The sequence below is a fragment of the Antennarius striatus genome, chromosome 7 (assembly GCF_040054535.1).
Source record: "Antennarius striatus isolate MH-2024 chromosome 7, ASM4005453v1, whole genome shotgun sequence".
NCBI classification, from domain to species: domain Eukaryota; kingdom Metazoa; phylum Chordata; class Actinopteri; order Lophiiformes; family Antennariidae; genus Antennarius; species Antennarius striatus.
In genome coordinates, this window is record NC_090782.1 from 8,032,501 (window position 1) to 8,059,056 (window position 26,556).

The 26,556-nt window shown below is 42.7% G+C and overlaps 1 protein-coding gene across 1 annotated transcript in view; it reads left to right on the top strand.

Moving 5' to 3' along the window:
• Positions 1–26,556, top strand: part of ttll7 (tubulin tyrosine ligase-like family, member 7) — a 95,988-nt gene that overhangs the window by 50,753 nt on the left and 18,679 nt on the right. The window contains exons 14-17 of the mRNA XM_068320454.1: positions 11,567–11,653; positions 19,159–19,384; positions 23,212–23,504; positions 24,572–24,706. Of these exons, the coding sequence (XP_068176555.1) occupies positions 11,567–11,653; positions 19,159–19,384; positions 23,212–23,504; positions 24,572–24,706 (741 nt within the window). The remainder of the gene's footprint in view (positions 1–11,566; positions 11,654–19,158; positions 19,385–23,211; positions 23,505–24,571; positions 24,707–26,556) is intronic.

The window sequence follows — 26,556 nt, forward strand, 5'->3', positions numbered from 1 at the left end:
GCAGAATTGTGTGAGGGTAGAGTTCAAAACTATGGCAGGGGGCAGAGCAGGGAGGGAGTTGAGTCTCCTGACCGCCTGGTGAAAGAAACTGTCCTTGAGTCTGCTGGGTCTGGCCCGCAGACTCTGCAGTCTCCTACCTGATGGCAGCAGGCTGAAAAGGCTGTGAGAGGGGTGGGTGGGATCACCTGCAATGCTGATGGCTTTGCGGGTGAGGCAGGTGTTATAAATGTCTGTAAGGGAAGGGAGAGAGACACCAGTGATCTTTTCAGCTGCTCTCACAATGCGCTGCAGGGTCTTGGGGCAGGCAATGGTGCAGGCGCCATACCACACAGTGAAGCAGCTGGTCAGGATGCTCTCGATGGTGCCTCTGTAGAAAGTCATGATGGGGGGTGGGGCGCTTGCTCTCCTCAGTTTGCGGAGGAAGTAGAGGCATTGTTGGGCTTTTTTGGCCAGCGATGCGGTGTTGCGGTCCCAGGACAGGTCCTCGGAGATGTGCACACCCAGGAACTTGGTGCTGCTAACCCTTTCCACTGCAGCGCCTTTGATGGTTAGTGGAGCATGCTGGGTGCGTGCTCTCCTGAAGTCCACAACAATCTCCTTCGTGTTCTCCACATTCAGATGGAGATTGTTGTCCTTGCACCACATAGCCAGGAGGCCCACCTCATTTAATTTCTGGTGACCGTGACATCATCCATGCATTTTCGCATGTATGCAGATACGGTCTCCGTGTACTCTTGGAGGTCTGTGGTGTTGTTGTGGGTGGCTGCGTCTTTGAATACGCTCCAGTCTGTGGTTGAAAAGCAGTCCTGGAGTGCCTCTGACGACCCATCAGGCCACACCCGTATCTGCCTTTTCACAGGTTTAACGACTCTAACGAGCAGTCTGTATGCGGGCGTTAGCATAACAGTGATGTGGTCTGATGCCCCAAGGTGGGGGAGGGCGCGGGCCTTGTAGGCATCTTTATGTGTCGTGTAGACATTGTCCAGGATGTTAGCTCCTCTGGTGGCAAAGTTGATATGTCTATGTAATTTTGGAAACACACTCTTGGGATTTGCATGGTTAAAGTCCCCCGCCAGAATGAGGAAGGCATCTGGGTGGGCTGTCTGCTGCTCACTGATGTGATGGTAGAGTTCATTCAGTGCCTCACTCCTGTTGTTGCTGAAGGTGGGAGGGATATATACTGCCACCAGCAATATGGCAGAAAACTCCCTGGGCAGGTAGAATGGCCGGCATCTGATGATCATAAGCTCCACCAGAGGAGAGCAGTGTGTGCAAGCCACAGCAGCGTCGCGGCACCAAGCATCCCTGATGTAAACACAGAGTCCCCCGCCGCGGGTCTTCTCCCCTTCAGCGAGCGCTCTGTCAGCCCGGTAGCACGTTAGCCGGTCCAGCTGGCACAGTCCGGGATGCGGTCAGTGAGCCATGTTTCCACAAATACGAAGACACAGCACTCATCCATAGACTTAATTGATGATCGGAGCAGGCGGATGTAGTCCAGTTTATTGTCCTGCAAGTGCACGTTGGCGAGTGTGATAGTCGGGATAGCAGGCCGGAGAGAGCTAGCCGCTAGCCTAACCCGGATGCCTCCACGCTTGCCCCGCTTCTGCTTTCGCATGTTCCGCTTGTGGCGCTTCCACTGCGGGCTGGGAGCAGGAGTGGGGGTCGGTGGTTGAGTAGGCCTCCGGAGCAGACCGCACTCGCACAGCACTGCCGCGTCAGCTGGGTCTAAGTCCAATAAAGTTGTTAAGCGCATGTCGAGCAGAAACTCACGGGAGTATGAGCGCCTTGGGGTAAGTAGACATGACGAAGATGGACGTGACAAAGATGGACAAACACACGGAGAGACAAGACACAAAAAACACGAAAAAACCGCTGTATCGGTAGAGGAGCCGCTGCGTGTGCATGTGCCGCCATCCTCTTGCGCCATTGATGAAGAAATAGTTTGATGATGAAATAGTTTGTTTTTTATCCCTGCCATGATGTTTGTTCAATCGTTCATTCATTCATTCATTCATTCATTCATTATTTCATTCATTCATTCATTCATTCAATCAGTCAGTCAGTCAGTCAGTCATTCATTTATTCATCTTAACTGCTTTTTCCGCTTTCGTGGGCCATGGGTGTTGCTGGAGCCTATCCCAGCTGATTTACGGGCAAGAGGCGGGGGACACTCCAAAGGCAATGCCAGTCCAGTGTCGAGCCTGCCATGATGTTTTCATGTTAAAGTGGCCATTTCAGTGACATTAACCCTGCCAGGATTTTCTACTGTACACACAGTACCCATGATGTATAATGATACATTGTAGCATCCAGCTCTTTTACTTGTACTTTTACATGTCAAAATGATTTAAAGGTTAATTTGAGGGTTGCTCATTTTCTTCAAAGGACATATCCAAAACATTATATCCAACAAAGAAATTTAGTGCGGCAAGTTGTTGTAGAATTTTTGGGAGTTTTTGAGGGGACAGATCTACATATGGTCCTTTTATAATAGTGATATATGTTAGCCTTTGTCTAATGTAGCCGCAAAAGGGCACAAGCCAGTGTCTTATTGTACCAGTCCCAAGCCCGGATAAATACAAAGGGTTGTGTCAGGAAGGACATCTGATGTAAAACTTTAGCCAAATCAAACATGCAAATCAAATCTATGACTTCCATTGCAGACCAGTCAAGGCCAGGGTTAACAACGATTGCCATTGGTGCTGTTCACCAACAGGGTGCCGGTGGAAATTGGACTACTTTTGGTCGAAGAAGAGGACGAAAGTGTGTTCGTAAGAAGAGAGAGAAGAGGAAAGCTAAGAGTATAGGACTGAGAGTAGGGACGTAGAATGTTGGAACTATGACAGGAAAAGGTAGAGAGTTGGTTGACATGATGCAGAGACGGAAGGTAGACATACTGTGTATCCAGGAGACCAGGTGGAAAGGTACCAAGGCTAGAAGTTTAGGAGCAGGGTTCAAGTTGTTCTATCATGGTGTAGATAGGAAGATAAATGGAGTAGGAGTTATCTTGAAAGAGCAGTTTGTTAGAAGTGTCCTGGAGGTAAAAAGAGTGTCAGATAGAGTGATGAGTCTGAAGCTAGAAATCGAAGGTGTGATGTTCAGTTTTGTTAGTGGGTATGCTCCACAGGTAGGATGTGAGTTGGAGGAGAAGGAGAAATTCTGGTTGGACTTTGATGAAGTGATGTAGAGCATACCTAGACGTGAAAGAGTTGTCATTGGTATAGACTTCAATGGACATGGGTGACTTTGCAAAAAGGATGGAAACAGCTATGGTGAATACATACTTCCAGAAGAGGCAGGAACATAGGGTGACCTATAAGAGTGGTGGTAGGAGCACACAGGTAGACTACATCTTGTGTAGACTGTGTTATCTGAAGGAGATGAGTGACTGCACAGTAGTGGTAAGCAAAAGTGTAGCCAAACGGCATTGGATTGTGGTGTTTAGGATGACTGTGGTTGAGAAGAAGATGAAGAGGGCAAAGGCAGAGCAGAGGACAAAATGGTAGAAGCTGAAAAAGGAAGAGTGTTGCATGACTTTTAAGAAGGAGTTAAGACAGGCTTTGGGTGGTCAGGAGGTGCTTCCAGATGACTGGACAACTACAGCTAATGTGATCAAGGAGACAGGTAGGAGAGTACTTAGTGTGTCATCTGGAAGGAAAGTTGATAAGGAGACTTGGTGGTGGAATGAGGAGGTAGAGGAGTGTAAGAAAGAGGTTAGCTAAGAAGAAGTGGGACACGGAGAGGACTGAGGAGAGTAGACAGGAGTACAGGGAGATGCAGCGAAAGGTGAAAGTAGTTAGCAAAGGCAAAACAAGGGGCTTATGATGACTTGTATGCTAGGTTGGATAGTAAGGAGGGAGAGACTGATCTATACACGGCAAGACAGAGAGACAGACATGGGAAGGACGTGCAGCAGGTTAGGGTGATTAAGGATAGGTATGGAAGTGTATTGACACGTGCCAGTAGTGTGATATGAAGATGGAAAGAGTACTTTGAAGAGTTGATGAACGAGGAGAATGAGACAGAACCAAGACTAGAAGAGGTGGCTGTTGTGGACCAGGAAGTAGCAAAGATTAGTCAGAGTGAAGTTAGGAGGGCATTGAAGAGGATAAAGAGTGGAAAGGCACTCGGTCCTGGTGATATACCTTTGGAGGTATGGAGGTGTCTAGGAGAGGTGGCAGTGAAGTTTCTGACTGGGTTGTTCGACATGATATCAAATTGTGAGAAGATGCCTGAGGAATGCAGGGGACGTGTGCTGGTGCCCATTTTTAAGAACAAGGGAGATAGATAGATAGATAGATAGATACTTTATTAATCCCGGAGGAAATTGTATATATCCACTGCTCAGGCATTACATAACAAATAATACTTGATAAACACCAGGAGAAAAAGAAACACTGACATCACAGGACATACCACAAGACATACACTACACTAACAGACACATGCAGCACTAAGAGGGCTTATATACTAAACTATAACTAAAATATAAATAGTATAAAATTAAAATATAAACAGTATAAAATTTAAAAAATATTACAGTATTAAAATATAAACAGTATAAAATTGAATTAAAATATAAAACAATATAAAAAAAAATATATATATACACATATATATATATAATATACATAAACAGTATAAAATTAAATTAAATTAAATCCATTCAACCCCGTGCTGACCTCGCCACCTCCCCCCCGCTCCTCCTGAGAGAGTCATTGTACCCCCTGATGGCACGGGGCACGAATGAGGACCTCAGCCTCTCTGTGGAGGCGCTGTGTGACAGCAGTCTGCCGCTGAAGGTGCTTCTCTGCTGGGAGAAGGTGGTGTGTAGGGGGTGCCTGGTGTTGTTCATGATAGCCTTAATTTTAGACATGGTCCTGCTCTCCAGAAGCATATACACAGAGTCCAGGCTCAGCCCGACCACTGAGCCCGCTCTGCGGATGAGTCTGTTCAGACGGTCCATATCTCTTTTCCTGGCCCCCCCACCCCAACACACAATGGCGTATGACAGCACACTGGAGACTACGGACTGATAGAACATGAAAAAGAGCTTAGGACAGATGTTGAAGGAGGCCAGCCTCCTTAGGAAGTACATCCTGCTCTGCCTCTTCTTGTACACACAGTTCGAGTTGAGTGACCAGTCCAGTCTGCTGTCTAGCTGCAGTCCCAGGTACTTATAGTTTTCTACCACCTCCACCTCACTGCCTTTGATGATCACCGGCTGTGGAGAGGGAGGTGCCAGCCGGAAATCCAGAACCATCTCCTTTTTCTTGGAGACGTTGAGCTGGAGCTGGTTCTGTTGGCACCACTCCACAAAGTCAGCCACCAATGCCCTGTACCCCCCTCATCACCCTCCCGGATACATGCCACTATCGCGGTGTCATCGGAGTACTTCTGTATGTGGCATGTATCCGAGTTGTGCTTGAAGTCTGATGTGTAGAGGGTGAAGAGAATGGGGGATAGAACGGTCCCCTGTGGCACCCCCATGCTGCTAGTCACCATAGAAGACAAACAGTCCCCCATACGTACGTACTGGGGTCTGTCCGTTAGGTAGTCCGTAATCCAGCTCACGAGGTAGGGGTCCACAGCCATGGAGGTCAGTTTATCCTGCAGGAGCCGGGGCTGGATGGTGTTGAAGGCACTCGAAAAGTCGAAGAAGAGCACTCTGATGGCACAGCCCCCGGCGTCCAGGTAGGAGAGTATGCGGTGGAGGAGGTACAAGACAGTGTCGTCAACCCCAACCTTAGCCTGATAGGCAAACTGGAGAGGGTCCATAACACCCTGCACCTGTGGACGCATGAGCTCCAGGACCAGTCGCTCTAGGTTCTTCATTACGTGGGAGGTAAGAGCGACTGGTCGGTGGTCGGTGAGCTCAGCAGGGCGTCCTTTCTTGGGTACAGGGACAATGCAGGAGGTCTTCCACAGTGACGGGACCCTCCCCAGCCGCAGACTGAGGTTGAACAATTGTTGCAGGGGGTCCCCTAGTTCCGAAGCACAGGCTCGGAGGAGTCTTGGGGAGACCTTATCTGGTCCAGCCTCCTCAGCGTTGTCGTCACCAGGTCTGCAGTGATGACGGTCTCTGTCGTGGTGGGAGCAGGAGGTTGTGGCGAGGTTGGAAGTCCAGTGGTTGAGGTGGGGCCGTTGAGCTTCGCAGTTCTTGGAGTGGGCTCAGGAGAAGTGGCAGGAGTGGAAGGAGAGGAAGCACAGGAGGAGGGAGCATCAGTGGAGCGGTCTGTAGGGCCAGGAGAGGTCTGTAGGCCAGGAGAGGCCTGGGACGAGGAGCCGGGAGTGGTGGGGGAGCTGAACCGATTGAAAGCTGTTTAGTTCATTCGCTCGTTCAATATTCCCCTCCACAGTGCTGCGCCCTTTCCCGTGTCCGTGATGGTTCTCATCCCATTCCAGACCTCCCGCACCTGGTTGTGCCCCAGCTGCTTCTCCAGCTTCCTCCTGTACGCCTCCTTGGCCTCCCTCAGGCAGAGTCTCACTTCCTGCTGGGCCTTCCTCATCTCCTCCTCGTTCTTGCTCCTGAACGCCTGCTTCTTCCTGTTTCAGGACAGCCTTGACTTCCTTGGTTACCCATGGTTTGTTGTTGGGGTAACACCTGATTGTCCTGACAGGGGCCACGGTGTCCACACAGAAGTTCATGTAGTCTGTAAAACACTGAGCTGCCCCCTCAATGTCCTCCCCATGTGAGCCCACAATAACATCCCAGTCGGTGGTCTGGAAGCAGTCCCTCAGCATCTCCTGTGCTTCCGGGGACCACCTCCTGACCTGTCGTGTTGTTGCTGGCAGCCGTTTCACCAGCGGGATGTAGGTGGGCTGTAGGTACACTAGTTTGTGGTCTGATTTACCTAGTTGAGAGAGGGGGGTGGCGGTGTATTCCTCCTTAGCGTTAGCGTAGAACAGATTGATGGTTCTGTTCTTCCGTGTGGGGCAGTCTACACACTGGACCATTGTGGGGAGAGATGAGTCCAAGGTGACGTGGTTAAAGTCACAGGTGATAATGACGAGCGCCTCCGGGTGCCGGGTCCGAAGAGCACAGGTGGTCCCACAGATGGTCTCTCGTGCCGTCTCAGGGTCCGCCCGTGGAGGGATGTAGACAGCAAGGACAATAACGTGTGAAAATTCACGCGTCAGGTAGTAGGGTCTGATGCTAACAGCTGTTAGCTCCAGGTCGCGGTTACACAGTGTTGATTTCACCGTCACATGTCCCGGATGGCACCATCTATCGTTGGTATAGATGATTGATCCACCTCCTTTCTTCTTACCGGCGGTGTTCGTGTCCCGGTCCGCTCGTACAGAGGAGAAGCCAGTTAGTCCGACGTAAGCGTCTGGCACGTTGCCAGTTAGCCACATCTCTAGGAACATAGATGGCTGGATGGATAGATGGATAGATAGATAGATACTTTATTAATCCTGGAGAAAATTGCACATATCCACTGCTCAGGCATATATAATGAATAAATACTAGATAAACATCAGGAGAAAAAGAAACACTGACACCACAAGACGTACCACAAGACATACACTACACTAACAGACACATGCAGCACTAACAGGACATATACTAAACTAAAATATAAACAGTATACATATATAGTATAGTATAGATGTGCAGAGTTGTGGCAACTACAGAGGAATAAAGCTGTTCAGCCATACAATTAAGGTATGGGAAAGAGTAGTTGAAGGTAGACTAAGGGCAGAATGAGAGGGACCCAAGTGGAAAAGTGAGGTTACAGGGAGAAGAGATCAAGAAGGTGGAGGATTTTAAGTACTTAGGGTCAACAGTCCAAAGCAATGGAGAGTGTGTTCCACCCTGTACAGGCAGGGTGGAACGGGCGGAGAAAAGTGTCAGGTGTGATGTGTGATTGAAGAGTTTCAGCTAAAATGAAAGGAAAGGTGTACAAAACTGTGGTGAGACCAGCAATTGTTGCCCTGGAGACAGTGTCACTGAGAAAAAGACAGGAGACAGAACTGGAGGTAGCAGAGATGAAGATACTGATGTACTCTTTGGGAGTGGATAGGATCAGGAATGAGTACATCAGAGGGGCAGCACATGTTAGAGGTTTTAGAGATGAAGTCAGAGAGGCCAGACTGAGATGGTTTGGACATGTCCAGAGGAGAGATAGTGAATATATTGGTAAAAAGATGCTGAGTTTTTGAACTGCCAGGTAGGAGGCCTAGAGGAAGACCAAAGAGGAGGTTTATGGATGTAGTGAGAGAGGACATGAAGGTAGTTGGTATGAGAGAAGATGATGCAGAAGACAAGGTTAGATGGAGGCAACTGATTTACTATGGCGACCCTGAACGGAAAAGCCGAAAGGAGAAGATGTTAGCCTTTGTCTGATGTGGGATCCATGATTATTCATCTGACAAGCATTGCATGTTTTGCTAGTTATTACTGTGCCAGGTGCCTTGCCTTTACATCATCCATCTTCCCACTTCCATTGCAGTCATGATGACAGATATCAATCAAACAGAGTTTTATTGGGAGCAATCCCTGCCTACTCAGCTTTTTTCCCATTTCTCTATTTTTTTTGCACACAAAGGAATATTGTTATTGAACAAGTGCATACTCAAAAGAAACTGGCAATTCATGCCCTGTTAATACAATAAAACAGAATAACTTCACAAACTGTTAGTGTTGTCTTTTAATCTTTAATTGTCAGTCTGTGCATGTACACAAATTAAGCTGAGGGATGTTTAAATCCATTTAGTTTTGATCTTAGAACCAGAGGAGCAAGCAGCTGCTGATTATGTTGCATTAGAGGTAAGATCTTACGCCTGAACCCAAGTTTGGGCCCGACCCGACCCGAATTTCGGGTCGGGTCGAGCTCACACAGTCAACAATTACTTTCGGGTTGGGTCGGGCTTCAATACCGTCCGGCTCGGGTCGGGCTTGATTTTTTTTGGAGTCGGGTCGGGCTTAAGATCTTAAGATCCAAGCCCGACTCGGCCCGAACTTTTTAAATAAATATATATTTATATATTATGTGTCTCAAACGATCTATGGGTATTAAACTAAGGAATACCCTTACAAAATAAATTATTTAGGTAAAACATAGAAGGCGCTGTATGAGAAACATCCATCTACAGTACCTGCTCCGTTCCCTCCGTGCATCAGCTGTATTTTCTCCTGTCACTTTATCTTTACGATCGTATACACACTGAAAGTAGAGGTAAGATCTTAAGCAGGAATCCAAGCCCGAAATTCGGGCCGGGTCGGGCTCAAAATGTCAATAATTACATTCGGGTCGGGTCTGGCTTTAAGTCAGGCTCGGATCAGGTAGGGCCATGTTGGGCTTTAATACCGTTGTGCTCGGTTCGGGTCGGTTTTTAAAACCATTGGGCTCAGTTCGGGTCGGGCTTGATTTTTTAGGCCCGATCTTACCTCTATGTTGCATATAAGGAAAAATTCCTGTTAATATACCTACACTGCATTTGAATGTCCCTCTTCAGTTCACTTTTCACCAAAACAATTTGCAGCAATACCCGAGAGCTGCATATTTGTACAAGGAATAGAAATCCAAAGCAATGAGGGTTGGAATTGTAGTTTTTTTCACAGCTGCTGTTTGTTATGTAGCAGTAGTTTGAAATATTGTACTTGTTTCCTGCTGAGCAGTGATTGCTGAGGTGTTCTTGTCCATCCTGTTTCCTGCAAGACTACTCTTGCTGAGACATATGTCTTGACCAGGTTTTTATTTGTCTGAAAAAATAAAGACAGTTATACCAAGAAACATTTTTTGCCGGCTCAGGGGACTATTTACTCTTATTTTGTCATGCAAATAGGACAGAGTCATCCGACAAACAGCTAAGAAATATGGACCCTGAGAAGCAAGGGCATAGGAGAAGATGCCAGCAATAAAAATAAAAAAAAAGCTACTTTTTTCCACAAACGGATGAAAAAACGAGAAAGATTGAGCATGACATGAGTTGACCAATGCAGGCACCACTTGCATTAACAAAGTACTGCGATGGCTTGTACACAGTGCTGAGTAACACAGTCAAAAGGTTTTAAGTATTTATTTTCTAAAATTATTGTTCAAAAAACATAATCCAAGCAAGTTTGGAAAGACATATCAGAGACAGTGTATCCAGCGATTGCTAAGTAAATGCTCTCTCCAAATAGTTGATTGGCTCATAAATGGTCTAGACTCATTGTGTCATAAACACTTTTGAATATAACAACTTTCTATTTATTTTTAATAGGTTTATGTCAGGTTTGGCCATTTTGTCATTCTTCCAAACAGGTCAAGTGTCCCGTTAATCTGTTTTGTAATAATTTGATACAATAAAGATAATGGACCACTAATAACTGAACATTGTGAAAGGTTATAAAGCAAATGGCTGTTTTATTAACAACAGTTTGAGTTTTCTTTCATATTTACTGGGATTCCCAGTTGGTGTGGATGTCGCAGTGGGTAGCATTGTCATCTCATAGCAAGAAGGTTACGGGTTCCAATCCTTTCTGTGCAGAGTATGTCCACAAAGTGCACTGTGTTTTTTCTCCGGCTTCCTCCACCTCCAAAATCATGTATTTTTGATGAATTGATCACTCACACTTCCGTAGAAGAAGCTTCCTTGGCTTACCCTGCCTCTCACCCGTTGTCAGCTGTGATAGGGTCCAGTGACAACCGTGTCCCGCAAGGTGGATAAGCGGCCAGAGACAAGAGAAATATGGTTGTCTTGTCTTCAAGAAGATGGATGGATTGATATTTATTGGGCTTCCCATGATACATGGTGCACTCTTCATAACAAATCCTGTATTGCACTGCTGTTGCATAATTATTTTCAATACATAGTGTCATATAATACTGTAATTATTCAATTATTAAACAGTATATAAATTTAAATTGATACATCATTGATGACATGTCAGTTTTGCTTTTAATAGATATGTTTCTTTTGATGATCGTCAGCTGTAAGCACATAATACACTGAGATATTTCTAAACCCAAAACACATTACAAGTGATCTTAATTTGAATGCGTACTAACAGCAGAACACACCTCTCGAAACACACGCATATGCGAATGTTGATGCACACACAAACGGAGAGAGCCAGGGCCACAGTGACCTTTTCACAAACCCCAGAACACTGCTTGATGGCCAGTCTTTGAGGAAGCAAACGCATTTCATCTGTATTTGAGTGGCAAGTGGGAGCACTTTATGTCCCAATCATGAAGCAACATTAATCACCTTTGTCTGTATTTCAGCTTTGGCCAAATGGCCATGGCCCTAGTTCAGTGGTTATGGCCATTATGCTGCCTTTTCAAAATCCCTTTAAAAGTGCTGCCAAATGGCAATGCCATGTTTGGCCAAAGCCTTGTTCCCAACTCCCTAAAAAGCTACATTGCCTGTTAAATCATTTTTTCTGCCACACCTCAATTGCATTTCAAATAGTCTGATATATTGAGCAACAAAACGTTTAACAGTTTCTTATTGGTGTTTATTAAAATGTAACTACACTATTGGCCATTGCTACTTCATACAGTATGTTAGAAAAATGACCACTTATGGCCTAATATCATCTTCATTGTGTTTTTTATGGTTTGGTGTGCAGGAAGAGGACATCTTGGATCTGCTTGAGCAGTGTGAATTGGACGACGAGAGGCTGATGGGCAAGTCCTCCAGGCAACGAGGCCTTAAGGTGGGTGAGAGTGAGTGACGCAGATACAAAGAGGAGAATGGAGCATACGGGCCACATGCCTCGAGGGACCGAAGAAAAAGTGCTAAGAAGAGTGCCAGAGAGTGCGAGAAGTGGGAAGGAAGGGGTAGGCAGGTAGCCAGATGCCTGGAGCTAACGCCCACAGAGAAGCACACAGGACGTGATTGAGAAAAATAAAGAAGGGGGAGCGGGTTAGGCGAGAAAGAAAAGAATCAGAAAGAAGCCCAAAGAAAAGAGTTCTCTCCCCTAGGGGACAGCTGTCAGGCCGTCTCGCTTACTCTCTCTGTCACATACACCTACACGCCCCCTCGATTTCCCACGACAGCACATTACTTCCTCCATCACCTTGCTTCACGCGTTCCCCGTCACCTCCCCATCCCTTTTTCTCTCCCTGCACATCGACATCCATCCCTCACTCGAGGGCTAAATTGGCTGAGACAATCAAAGAGTATGTTAGGGACTCGACAGGGCAGTTCAGCACTGTATTAGTTGCGTCTTAGCTGGAATAAGGACTTGTTCAGACACAATCACTGTTGTCCAAATTAATTTGGACCCTGTCAGTTTCAATGTTTGAGTGTGCCAAGAGAGACGTTGAGAGTGGGGGAAATGTGTGCGCTTTGACAGATAGATTCAAACCTCTAGATGTGGTACTCACAAACTGCTTGGTGAAACTGAACTAACAAATGTGTGAAAGCTGCAAGAGAGGAGAAAGCTGAAGGGACTTTAAGGGAAGGACAGCAGTGTCTGGTCAGGAAGTGTTCTGACAAAGGACAAGAGATAGAAATCAGAACTGGTCAGAAGTTAAACGATGAAAGGAAAGTGTCTTCATTCTTTTGGCTCTTATGTAGTTATATATTTTATTGTCATGTCTTTTGATGCCTACTCTTAATTTTAGTCACATTTATTCCCAAGGTTTTTGCCTCTTTGTGTTGTCAGCTCATTTTCAGGTTGATTTTACCCCATCACTTGTACTGATTTATTCCTGTCTCCTGGCCTTATCTTTTTTAGTGTCGGGCCTCTTTGCCTTGCTCACCACAATTTATCCATTGTCTGTCTCCTCACATATATTCGGTGTCCTTTTCTCTCTCTTGGTTAATTTCCGTTCTCTTGGTCTATTCAGTGAATGCTTGTTCCGCTCAGCTCCCATAGTCAAGACTCACCTTCTCCTCTACTTCATTTCTTTCTCCTTTAATCTGATCATTTCCCCTTTTATTTTCATAACAAGTATTTAATCTCTCTCCATCCTCCTCTATCACATACACACAGCTACCCAGTGGGGACTTTGCACTCCCTGTCACTTCCTCCCCATTAATATGGGTGCCCCGACAGCGTGGACTAACTGTTGAGTAGATGATGTATAAAGGTTTCATTAAAAATATTAGCACATCACTTTCCAGGACAAAGACAGTATGCTCTGTATTTGAGAGTGAAATATACAGTAAAATTTTTGTTGGTGCTCTGCTGCTTGATAGTACCGCTGTATTTTATTTAAGAAACCATGAGATGCTGTCCAGGAAACTGAGGTTTTGATTGTATTACAGTACTTTGACCCATAACTGAATGATTAAAGGATCAATGCATTATATACCACTGCCTTTATTGGTCTGGGTACTGCAGATTAATACCTCACTCATATATCATTGAAGCAATTCATCAGCTGGTGTGTGGTCTGTTTGTGTTTTTGTGATACTACCTCCTTTAACTTTCATTTTTTACATACTACATCAGTTCCTTTGTGGAACAGACAAACTTGACATGTTTCAATCATGTTCAGCACAGTTTGAGTTTCTACTGGCAGAGATAATGGAAGATCACATTAAAAAAATACTTTGGGCAGGTTTTGGATATCATTGGATGAGTACATTCAAACAGACCCATTGCAAATCTGCTGCCATTCTCAATGCAAACTGAGCTCTTTTGAGCCAAAGTTAAATAAAAAAAAGAACAGTGTCTGAGAGCTGTGGACCAGGAGCTACATTACTTCCACTCACACATGCTTGACAGAGAAGAGCAATCTCATTTACCCTGTCTCTTAATAACCATTTATTGCTTTCACGTTGGCTGTGATGATGTAGAGCAGGAGTTCTTGATCTTTCTGGCCTTGGAGCCCAATGTTTCCAGTACAGAAGTGGCCGGGGCCCATTCACATATTAACACTAATCTTCCATCCAACTATCTATTGTCTTGAAGATGAGATGATTGCAATTAGGATTCATGTTTCAGCTCAGCAGTCATCACTGTGGTGGACATTGTGTCCTATTTGAAACCAGCTGCTGTTTTTGTTTTATAAGTAATCTGATTAGTCGGGATGGAATAATCAATAGATTGTAAATTATTACTATTGTCTTGTCTACAGATGTTTATCTGCCTTGTGAGTCACTGGTTATGCTGGAGCCTATCCCAGCGTGCTATGGACGAAAGGCAGGGTACACCCTGGATGAGATGCCAGCTTATTGGAATGCTTCATAAGTATGCATGTCAACCTTAAAAGTGCTGTCTATGGAAGATTAAAGAACCAGTGACTCCAGATATGAGAGCAAAGTAACATAATGTCTAGTAGGATACACAGAACATGGGTCCAAATCTGTGTGTCCCTCTCTAGGATCCTCAGGAAAACATTCATTAAATTTCCATGCTGGTTATGAGAAATATTTAAAGACTGAGTCACTGAAATATACATGACGTGATTTTTCCAAAATGTTTAACTGGTGGAAACATGTCCTTCTTCTTTTCATTGGCCCTTTTTGTCCACAAAACAAGTTTTCCTTTGTAAGATTCAACTTTGTCTGAAACAAAAAATATTTTGCTATTTCTCCCTTCTTCTGTTGATTAAGCAAAGAAAAAATGTCACAACAGGCAGCAAGTTTACTTATGAACTTCTGTTGACATAGTGATGTGCAAAAAGAGTTGGGGTTTTTTTGTCAGCAAGATAACAGGACACGTAATTTCTCAGCTCTAACAAATGCTTGAGGACCTGTTCTCTTGAGAGCCAGTTCACTTGACTGTGATAGAGCAGTTTTGCAAATCATAGCAAAACATGTGGAGTTTACAGCAGTATTTTTATTGACACAGTATTGATGGTTTTCACATGTACATTCATTATCTCATGGAATTCTGGGGATATCCTTTTGGCTGCCAGTCCTTCATGATGGAGAATGAGAGCAGCTTTCAATGAGAGAAGACGTCTTTTCTTCTGTCTCTTGTTGCTAACTTTGCTATCTCTCTCGAATTTGTATTGGAGAAACACTCATAAACTCTCACTGACTCCTTCAAAATGCCGAAAGGAAAAGGGAAATCCGAGGTGTCTGAGAATAAACATTAGAATGAAAATATGAAAGAAACCCTTGAACGGCTGGCCTCTGGGATGGATGAGCTACAGAGAACTGTGATGCTAAGGAGTGACTGAGGATCCTGGAGATTAACATCGAGCCGGACCAGATTGAGACATGTCACCCACTACAATTTGGAGGTAGGAGACCACCTGCAGTGCTGATAAAATTCAACAATTGTAAACACAAGATTGCTTTTCTGAAACAAGGCTTCAAACTGAAAGGTAAAAATGTCTACATTAATGAGAATCTCACTAAAAAGAATGCTGATATCGCTAAAAAAGCTCGACAACTGAAAAAGAATGGGCTGATCGACAACACCTGGACGAACAACTGCAGGATCTTCATCAAAAACAAAGGGGCTTTCTCTGGACCAGATGAAAACAATGGTGATCAGGAGTGCAGAGGAGTTGGTGAAATATGAGCAATAAAGACATACAAGAGTTCTTACTACTCCAAAGATCAGTACAACAGAGTCACTACAGTATTGGGAGCTCTACGATTTCGGACACGTCAAGTACTTCATGGAACAGTCGAAAAAATCGACACCATTGATGTCAGAAACATGGACTAATGAACAAAAAACCCCCAACCTAAAACAAAAAAAAACACATTTATTTGTGATAACATGGAATAACATTAACTTTGAGACTATAAAGAGCATGTTGATATCTTTTGACAACATAATACCATGTGAAACTGTTAAAGTGTTTGCAACAAACTGGTTAATTCTTGTATAAACACTGTCTGCTGAAAGAGGTAAAGGTGATCATTATATTCTTGCGGAGAAGACTGGCAAGGTCAATGTCCAGTTTTGACTATCCATGATGTTGACAAATCTTGTGTTCCTAGGAAGAATGTAAACATAGTTATGCTCTAGGGTAAAAGGCTAATATCTGGAAGTGGATAAGGGTATGAATGTCTGTCAAAATTCAATGTATGAGCTGGTTCAAAAATTTTAATGTCTGAGCTTGTTTATTACATATTCTAATGTTTTGTTGATTATTTAGGGGACAGGAACCTTACAAGCCAATGGCTTCTACCCGTTAACCCTTTTTTCTTTTCAGATGTTGTTGATGATGTTTCAACACTGATGAAAGGGAAATATGTTGTAATAACATGTCTGGAAAGAAGAAAAACAAACTGAATAAATAAATAAATAAATAAATTAGGCGGGTCCATTTAGCTTTTTTGTGCACGGTTCAATATCTGCCTAATGCCGACATTATGCCGGCCAGTCTTTGATACTGCACTATCCAACACAGTTTTGCCAATTTATACCATTCTCTGTCAAGTAGTTATCAATGTACAGTGGTACCTCTACTGACAAAATTAACTGGTTCCGGAAAAAATTACGTAAGTAGAAAATTACGTAAGTAAGTAAGCATTTGCACGTTTTCCATGCAAATGCCCTAATCCGTTCCAAGCCCACAAAAATTCAGACATAAATGTTTTATAAAGCATGAAAATGCATTAAAACATGTAAAAAATACATGTTACGATTAGATTATTGCACAATAAATGAGAGTTGTGCATAACGTAAAAAAAAAAGAATAAAGAATAATAATGACGGCCATTTACCTTTTAACTGCTGTCCTCATTGTTTTTTGTCCTCTTTGGTTCATGCCCTCCTATCTCACGATGCCGAACAACAGAGTGAATTCCAGCCCTCCTTTTGAACTTCTCCAACCACCCACGCGATGCTTAAACTCCTTAAACTTCCTTTTGTTTTAATATCGTGGTGATTGTAGATGCATTTCGGCCATATTCTTTGGCGAGATCAACCAAACGCATCCCTTTTCCATGCTTTTCTATTATCTCTTGATTTGTTTGTACGGACAAAAAACTATTTTCTTTGTCTTTTCTTTTCCTCTTTCTCCATCACTTTCTTGGGGTCCATAGCGAATACGTTCTTAAAAAGTTATTATATTTGCGCAAAACTATCAGACTACCTCAGTGCCGAATGCTGAAGACACTGCATAAGCAGCTCCACACAGAGGTGGAGTGGCATCCCTCTTATCCAATGGGATGCCAGGAAGATAAGTCATAGATAATAGCCAATGGCAGAGCAGCTATGAGAATGTTGCGTTCAGGAGCCTGTAGGAGATTCGATTATCAGCCGATACTGTGTTTTTACATTACATAAGTCGAAATTTCTTTCGTAAGTAGAGGTAATATTTTCCTGCTGAGAAATTTCGTAAGTAGAAAATTTCGTAAGTAGAGACATTCTTAAGTAGAGATATCACTGTATTGGAAATATCCTGTCCCGTAGCTCATGTTGGAGCTCTTTCAAAACAGTAAGTCTTCACGCAAACTACTATCCCAGCGATAGCGGACAAAAACCAGAGACGGTGCAGCAGCGGTGATGCTGGTGGACTTATCTAGTTTCAAGCAGGGTTGGGTTGCTTTTTATTCTTTGAAGGAGGTGATTCTGTATGTCTTAGGCCTTGTCCAAGATGTGGTGACTCACAGTGCTGTTTGAGGTGGTATGGTCAGCAACTTCTTTGCAACAGCCTCTCTGATCATTTCACAGCACATACAATATCCACAGCGACAGCCAAACCGTCTTTTTACCATTGTGCCACTCATTGGCTAAGAAGGAGCTTGCTTTCAAAGCACATTTAGAGGTGCCAGTCAGTGACACAACAAACACAACAGACTTTTTCTTCTTTTCTCTTGAAAAATTCCACTGGCAAGATGCTTCATCTGTTTTTGAAGCATTGTATGAAAAAAAGCAGGTCTACAATTTTAGGGAAAAACATGTGACACAGACATACAATGTGCCTACTGTCATAGTTTCAGCCCTGAGTGGTATAAAGGCCATCTTTATCAATTCCAGGGTCCTCAGGAGTGCTACAGAAATTTCTGCATGGCCATCTTTCAAAGTCTCATGGAGCAGATTCCTTGGTGTTGTTGAAATTTGGAAGTTTGCTCTTCTTAGAATTAGTCAAACCAGGGAAGGTATTCAATAGTGTCCTGAACAGTTATGTCCAATCCAGGGAGGCTGAGGTCTGAACTTCAGGTCTTGTATTCAAATCAGGACTTGAAGGGTAACAAGGGAAAGCTGTATGATTTCTTGGTTTTCTAAGGGACATGTAGTTAGACAATGCAATGCCCCATATGTACAAACTTTGAATGGCAACAACTAGAGCTACATTTGCAGGTGTAGAAAGAAGTTCCATCTTTTTGAAAGGATTTGACTTTGCACCCAAAACATACAGTAATAGCCCAGGGCAGTTTCAGCAGACCTGCTCTGCTGGCCATTGGGAGGACACTGGTAAAGTACCCCGAAAGGGCATCTAGTTGCTATGACAGGATCCCAGAGCATTTCCTTCAAACAGAACAGAAAGAAGAATTTAAATATACATTAATTGACAAACATTAAGATTTAGGCCAACAATGAGGTCCCCTATTTGAAAGACCAGCAGCACCCACTGAGTGAATCTCAGAAAGCAAAAAACAACAACCCACCCCCACCCTCTACACTAATTTGAAACTTAATACAACAGTTTCTCAATGAAATTAGTAAATCATGTCATAACTTACTATTAATCCACAAGCGTAGTGATGCCCTGAAAGTTCTGAACATATCCTTTGTCCTCCTGTAGCTGATAGCTGTGCACTGATCAGGCTGGCAGGGGTTTGATTGTGGGTCCACAGAGTACAGAAGATGGAGTTGGCCAATGATCTCATACTTTGAAAAGGATTATTGGGTTGGAAATGTGCATTGAGACTCTGTCACTGGTGAGTCAAGTTAGATGTGTCCATTTTCTGAATTGATATTCTATGGCCCTAACTGGAATCTGGTGTGCTGTCAAAAAGGGTGCATCACAAGAGCAGACCACTTAGTGACCCAGAAATTGTGATGGCTTTAAGGCGAGGAGAGCTGGAGGAGGTTTTAATACAGTTTGCTTTTAAACCAAGAAGAAGGACACACATCATACTTGTAATTCAGAACTGGGTATGGAGTCCCAAATGCTTATTTTCTCTGTAATTGTATAAATGTATGTGTATAAGGCAGAGGCACAACCACCACATTAAATAAAATACCATATGTGCATAAATCTGCCTGGTATATGTGTATACAGTACATCCATATGTGCAGATTGTGTTCTTTATAAAGATATGTGTCTATGTATCTGTGCTCATCCCTGCCAGCCCTTGACTGCCATGCCAGAATGCAGTCAGACCCCAAGACGTCAACGACCTGACTACCTGGCAGATTTTACCAGTAGCAGCAGCGCCAATAACTCCTGCTCCTCTTCGGATGAAGAAGAGGAGAGGAGGAAAGCAGGAGGGGTAGAACTGGGTGGAGAGAAGAGGGAGAAGAAAGTTTCCTATGACCTTGGGGAGATCAAGGAGAAGAAGTTGGCTGAACGCTCAGGTAAAGAGATGGGATATATTGAAGGGATTAACCTTGTCTTTATTAGGAACCCAGAGCCATGGAGTTTGACTGGAGTCTTTTTCTCCTGCTCAGCATTCTATCTCATAAGGGTACTTTATGGAAAAAAAATATTTTCCAGAACTGTGATGTGTTTTTGCATTTATGTTTACATTTCCATTTTCATCTGACTCTAATGGGGAAAGGAAAATATATATAAGGTGAATGTGTAAATTGATGCAATAAGGAAATTGGAATTGATCCTGCGATGTTTTAAATACATTAGATACACTCCAGCCTAGTGCACTTTACACATTTGGAAGTTTGAGAAATATTCATAGTTGTTCAGAACAGATTTCCATATACACACATGTCCATCTATACCTTTAAAAATGTAAATTTCCAGAGTTTAGCTTTGATCAGTACTTACAGTGCATGCACACACTCTCCACCAGCAGCAGGGGCTAAGTTGTGAAGCTCTGAGCTAGGGCTCGACATTCATTGAACTGTTACCGAAAATTGCAATCCCAAGTGAAATACCCAAATAAGAGGGAATGTCATTTTTGAGAAATGTAAAATGTGTCACCACAAATCATTCATTATGTGTTTTATGTTATTGCTGTTAAATTAATCACTGGGGTGATGCAGAAATATGTAGACATTAAAAATATAGTTTCCTTAAGCAGTGCTTCTCAATTATTTTCTGTTGCGCCCCCGCTACTAAGAAGAAAACAACTTGCGCCCCCAACTCTCTGCTGCGACTATAAATAATATCAAATAAGTACACCTCTGCATAACATTGTATCATAATTAGCATTAAAGAAAACAAAAAAGAAATAAAGTTCAATTTATAACAAAGAATAATTTTATTAAAATTATTTTATAGTCTATAACAGAAAAATTTTAAGTGCATCAATTTGCCTGAAATAAAAAACATGTTTAAATTAAACATTTTTGACCAATTTATTGGACCATTTTCATATAGAAAAGTAAATTTAAATAAAACCAATAACTAAAAAATAATATTCAAATGCAGTTCAGCTGAGGAGCACAATATATAAAACACCTTAACCTACAAAACAAAAATTAATAAAACAATTAGTGATTTTTTTTTTAAATCAAATGAGGAAGTCAGTATTAATGGCTACAATGAGCTCATTCTTCAGGCAGTCACAGCTGTTCAAAGCAAGGGTTGAAGCATGATACTGAGCTCAGTTCCTGCTCAATGTTTCAGCTCCTCTGCTATGGTGGGGTTTTTTGCACTGAGCAGTTTGGTACGCCACCTTATATGATGCTAACAGAGCTCGCTGGTTTACTGAAGTAGCATTCACAAAGCGGGATGATTGTCGGCAATACAGTGGTACCTCTACTTACGAAATTAATTGGTTCCGGAAGAAAATACGTAAGTAGAAAATTACGTAAGTAGAGACGTGTTTTCCATGCAAATGCCCTAATCCGTTCCAAACCCACAAAAATTCAGACATAAATGTTTTATAAAGCATAAAAATGCATCAAAACATGTAACAAATACATGTTACGATTAGATTATTACACAATAATTGAGAGTTGTGCATAACGTAAAAAACAAAGAATAGAGTAAAGAATAATAATGACGGTCATTTACCTTTTAACTGCTGTCCCCATTGTTTTTTGCCCTCTTTGGTTCATGCGCTCCTATCTCACGATGCCGAACAACAGAGTGAATTCCAGTCCTCCTTTAGAACTTCTCCAACCACCCACGCCATGCCGTAAACTCCTTAAACTTCCTTTTGTTTTAATAACATGTCGATTGTACATTTTTGGCCATATTCTTCGGCGAGATCAACCAAACGCATCCCTTTCTCATGCTCTTCTATTATCTCTTGCTGTTTGTACGGACAAAAAACTCTTTTTTTCCTCTTCTCTCCATCACTTTCTTGGGGTCCATAGTTAATACGTACTCAAAAAGTCATTATATTTGCGCAAAACTATCAGACTACCTCACCGGTCGAATGTGCCGAATGCCGTGACACTCCATAAGCACCGTTCTAGCTCCACACAGAGGTGGAGTGGCATCCCTTTTAGCCAATGGGATGCCAGGAAGGTACGTAGTAGGTAATAGCCAATGGTAGAGCAGCTATGAGAATGTTGCGTTCAGGAACCTATGGGAGATTCGATTATCAGCCGATACTGTGTTTGTACATTACGTAAGTCGAAATTTCTTTCGTAAGCAGAGGTAACATGTTCCTGCTGAGAAATTTTGTGAGTAGAAAATTTTGTAAGAAGAGACATTCGTAAGTAGAGGTATCACTGTATATGGCACATTTTCACTGAAAAAACTCCAGCGGCTGAGCAGCGTGATTGGGATGTAATGTCTTCAAGTGGTGCCTTAATTGATTTGGCTTCATGCTGTCTGCAGCATTTTTAGACTCAGTAAACACACTGGTCTCTCCTCATCTCCCACTGTAGTCACAGTGAAGGCCAGCGCTACAGACGCTTCTTCATAGTTGCTCAACCTACTTCTCCCTGCACACACCTGACAATAGAGAGCGCCACTATCAACTACTGTAGTGGATGTGCCTCTCCTGGCATCGCACTGCTTCCCCCTATTTGTTTCTCAAATAGGGGGCACGCCCCCCTATTTGAGAAACGCTGCCTTAAAGGAACACGCTTTGGACAGTTCCCAGTTAAAGTTACATTATCAACAATGGGGCCTGTTGGTTTGTCCTTACGCATCTGTCTAGCAGTCTGTGTGTGTGTTTGTGTGTGTGCAAGCCACCTTGTTACACATTAGATGTTCATCAGCCTGCCAGTGTTTTTGTTCCTCCCTGTTGTGATGAAATGGTATTAGTTCCTTGGCTTTAAATGCAAGTGTTAACCAGATGATCCTAAACTATTTGTTAGCCATTGGATCGGATTCTGTTGCGAAATAACACACACACACACACACACACACACACACACACACACACACACACACACACACACACACACACACACACACACACACACACACACACACACGTAAACAGAGCAAAGCACCTGAGTAAATAAGTGTGCCCTATGAAATTGAGAGAGACAGAGAAGATCCCATTCATTGTTTACCTTGAAAACACCTTGAGTTTAATGCTGAAATATTCCCCCTATTATAGTGAGAGTGATAAGTGTCAACCATTCCCACAAAATAGTCACATACATCAACTCACTTTCATCTCTTTGAAGAGAGGATGAAGGCACCCTTCACAGCTGCTGACCTTGGGAAAAAAAATCTACAGTTTCATGGAATGTCACTGATTTTACTGCTCAATAGAGAGAAGGACCTTGTGGCATTTATTACTCAAGATGGGAAAAACCCATTGAACATTTTGGACTCTTGCTTGTATGTCTAGAGAGGCAGTAACCCTGCCAAGCCCACTTCATACCAAGCCACCAAAAAGCTGCTTGGACTAAGCCCCGTAATGCTGTCATTTGGCACACACACACACACACACACACACACACACACACACACACACACACACACACACACACACACACACACACACACACACACACACACACACACACACACACACACACACACACACACACACACACTGGCATATACATACACAGGCATATACTCAATGACTGACATTTATTATCATTTGTGTGCAACTGTACTAACAGAGAATGGACAGACTTTTAGGCAATCCGAGTTAAATACCACACTCTAAAGCCACCCAGAAAGGGATGGAGAATCAAGAGTAGATCTCAACAGTGAGTGGGAGAATCAGATTGTTAAACAAGTTGGAGTAGAAAAAACTACATGTCAGTCAGACGTCACTCTCTGCCTCTCTGTTCCACTACAGGTCGTATCCACTGGAAGCCTCCAATCAAGTCACTAAAAACCAGCCTTGTGCCCTCTGCTTCTCCGACGCTTTCTGGCCCAATCAGACGGTCCATCTCCTGCCCTCGCTCGATTGCCTCTCTCTCTTCACCCAGTGAGGTGCGGGTGTTGTCCTCCAGGCCTTCTGCAGTTCCCTTGGCTACTCCACTTGTCAGGCCAAGCTCTGCTACTCTACGCTCCCACTCGCTCAGTCGCAGTGGCTCCACCCACCGAGTGCCTCACAGCAACAGCCTGGGGACCATCCACTCCCACATAGTGAGATACTCAAACACACACAAAGTAGACACTCGACTCAAATGCGCACAAAGTAGAGTTTACCGCAATTTAGAGTATGTCAGTTGTGCTGTCAGTCACAAAGACAGACAGAACGTATGCTAAATTCATTTTCACAAAAATGTCAAACTGCTTATGCCAATCCTCTGTTGATTTGCTCCTCACAGTAAATTACTGTGAATTTGTACCGGTATTTCACTAAAAGCAGATATTTATCTTGTTTGCACTGTAACCTTCAGCTTATTCTTTGCTTTTCTCATCCTTCATTTACTGTAAGCTGTGCGTAGGGATGCACTAGAAATGTCTTCAATACTGTTGACCTACTCTTGACTACTACAATGATCTTCAGTAAATGTTCTGGGGGTTTTTTCTTCCTGCCTACTCCATTTCCAGTTTTATTTGACATTTCTGTAGGTAACCTTTTGACTTGAAAAAATTAAATGGAGGAGAACAGTTTTTAACATTAAAAAAATAGAAGTAAAAAAAAAGCTGTGTTAAAAGAGGCCACAGTGTACCTTTTTATATCCATGTATTTTGATAAATATTAAAAATATATAAATGTACATGTAATAAATGTAATGACTGTAAGAGAGGCAGCATCATGAACTAATGAACATGTAAAATTAAAGTTGTTGCTGAGGGTTTTAAATAATAATGAGGAAAATAGATAATACAGGAAAAACATCCTAATCTACACCTGTTCTGATGTGATTTGAAGTGATTCAAAAAGTCATTTTGCGTTGATTGTCAGGGGAAAATTCAATTAATTTATATGTTATTAATGAAAATTAATAATGAATTATTAAATGCAGCCATTTAAGTCATTACACATTTTTGCCCCTGAACCTGAATTGCCCTGATAACTAAATATAACAGTGTAGTGTATAAATGTGATAGTGTTCGCAACTTTTACATTTGTGTTTATATGTGTCTGTGTGTGTGTGTGCGTGTGCGTGTGCGTGTGCGTGTGCGTGTGCGTGTGCGTGTGCGTGTGTGTGTGTGTGTGCGTGTGCGTGTGCGTGTGTGTGTGTGTGTGTGTGTGTGTATAGGGTGAACCGCTGATTAACCTGAGGAGTAAGGAGCAGGAGGCTGAGCTGGTGCGTCAGACTCTAGCTGCTCTTACCGCTATGAGAATTAGGTTTCCAGGAAAAACTGAAGAAGAGGCTGAGTCTGTGCTTGATGAGGTAGGTGCCCCATTTTCTATTTAGTTTTGGATGTACATTATCAGTTATGCCTTTAAAATTATTGAGATGTATTGAAAGAAATGGTAATATTTTTGATCGTTTCCATACTGACACTGGTAACAGACAGGCCTTAGAACACTGAATGAGGTTCTGATGAATCTATGGCTATGTTCACTTGACAAACCTCATTTAATATTAACTCAGATCAGATTTGGTCATACAAATGTAGCATATGCATGTACACAAAAACATTCTAAAGTTCAAATATGACCACTCTCATTCATTTCAGTTCTGATACTGCATAATATATTAGCTCCAAAATCTTTGTACAGGTTTTTTACCGCAATGTTTTCAATATAAATGACACACTATACGCATTACTTCCAACAAATGTAAGCACAAATACACTGGAATTTTAGGTATCTGGTGGGTAGTCAGGGGAGTATAGAATAAGTTTAAAACTGTCACAAATAGCACGGCAAGGGTAAATAGAATAAAAGTAAAAAACTGGACAATGTGGTCAAATTAATCACTATATCTTTATTCATGTTTAAGGCTATACAGTGACATATCACATCACATCTATACAATGGGTGTAGTAAACAGATAATAGATATGGTAAATATTTTTTGTGCTTAATTGGTAAAGATTGATATGGGTTAAGGATCTGGGACTGGTATTAAGGACTGCAGAACATAAGGATAAAAAAAAGCAAAGAAAAAAACAGAATAACACAAGGGTATGAAAGTTGGAGTGCAAAGTGTTGAACTGGACTACTGTATTCCCAAAGTCCTGTCTGAGGCTAGGTGTGGTCACTCTGCAACCTACCTAATAGAGACCTCCTCACCTCTCTCTAGAATAGCTTGTCCATTCTGGCTTTGCTTTCATTGTCTTTCAAAGGACCCCAGTGGCAACCTGTCGGTCAGTTTACAGCCCAGTGTTATTCCCCACTGCTCCTTTGCATTAATCAATGTCTCCTCTATTTCTGTTCAGACCTCTGTGCCTTTCATTTGGAGCATTATGTGTGTTTGTGCCTGTGTTTTTTTTTGCTGCTGCTTGAACTAAAAACCATAAAGGAATTGTTTTGTATGCCTTACAGTAATATCCTGAGCATATGGGTGTGAATAACATTTATTATGCGTCTACTGTTGGAAACAGGGCTCCATGAATTCAACCATGGCTATTAGTTAATTAGTTTCCATGAGCAATGTCAATAGCCTCTATGTATTACCATATTGCTGGCCATGCACAGCAGCATAATGCATGCATTCTCCAAATGTGTCCTGTATATTTATTTCACTGAAAAATTAAAATATAAAAAGATGAAATGCATACTACCTTTTGTTAAATTGACAAAAAGAACATCGCTCAACAAGAGGCGGAGACTCACCTTGAATTCACTTCAGAGGTAACTCATCAGTGGCAAAAAAGCATTATGAAACCATCCATCCATCCCATCGATACTGACTGACCTCAGTTACTGCCACCACTGTCATCAGAACCTGGTGTCCTTTAAGCACCACAGCTTAGGGACTGAAAGAACTCCAGCTACTTTACTTAAAAAGACAAATATCCAGTTAGATGAAAATCTATCTTCCAGATTATCAACTAGAACGGTACTTGCATCCCTCCACTGACTTCTCAATTTCAAAATTTTATTCAAAACCCTACTTTTTAAATTCATGGTATGGCATAACATCTACCGAGTTATTACATTTTTCTGACTGTCTGGATCCTAGTTTGACCTCTCAGCCACTCTGTTCCTGAAAACATACCTGCTCCCACCTCTAATTAGACAAATAAAGGTGATTGTGTCTTTGCTAGTTATGCCCTGACATTTAGGAACAGTG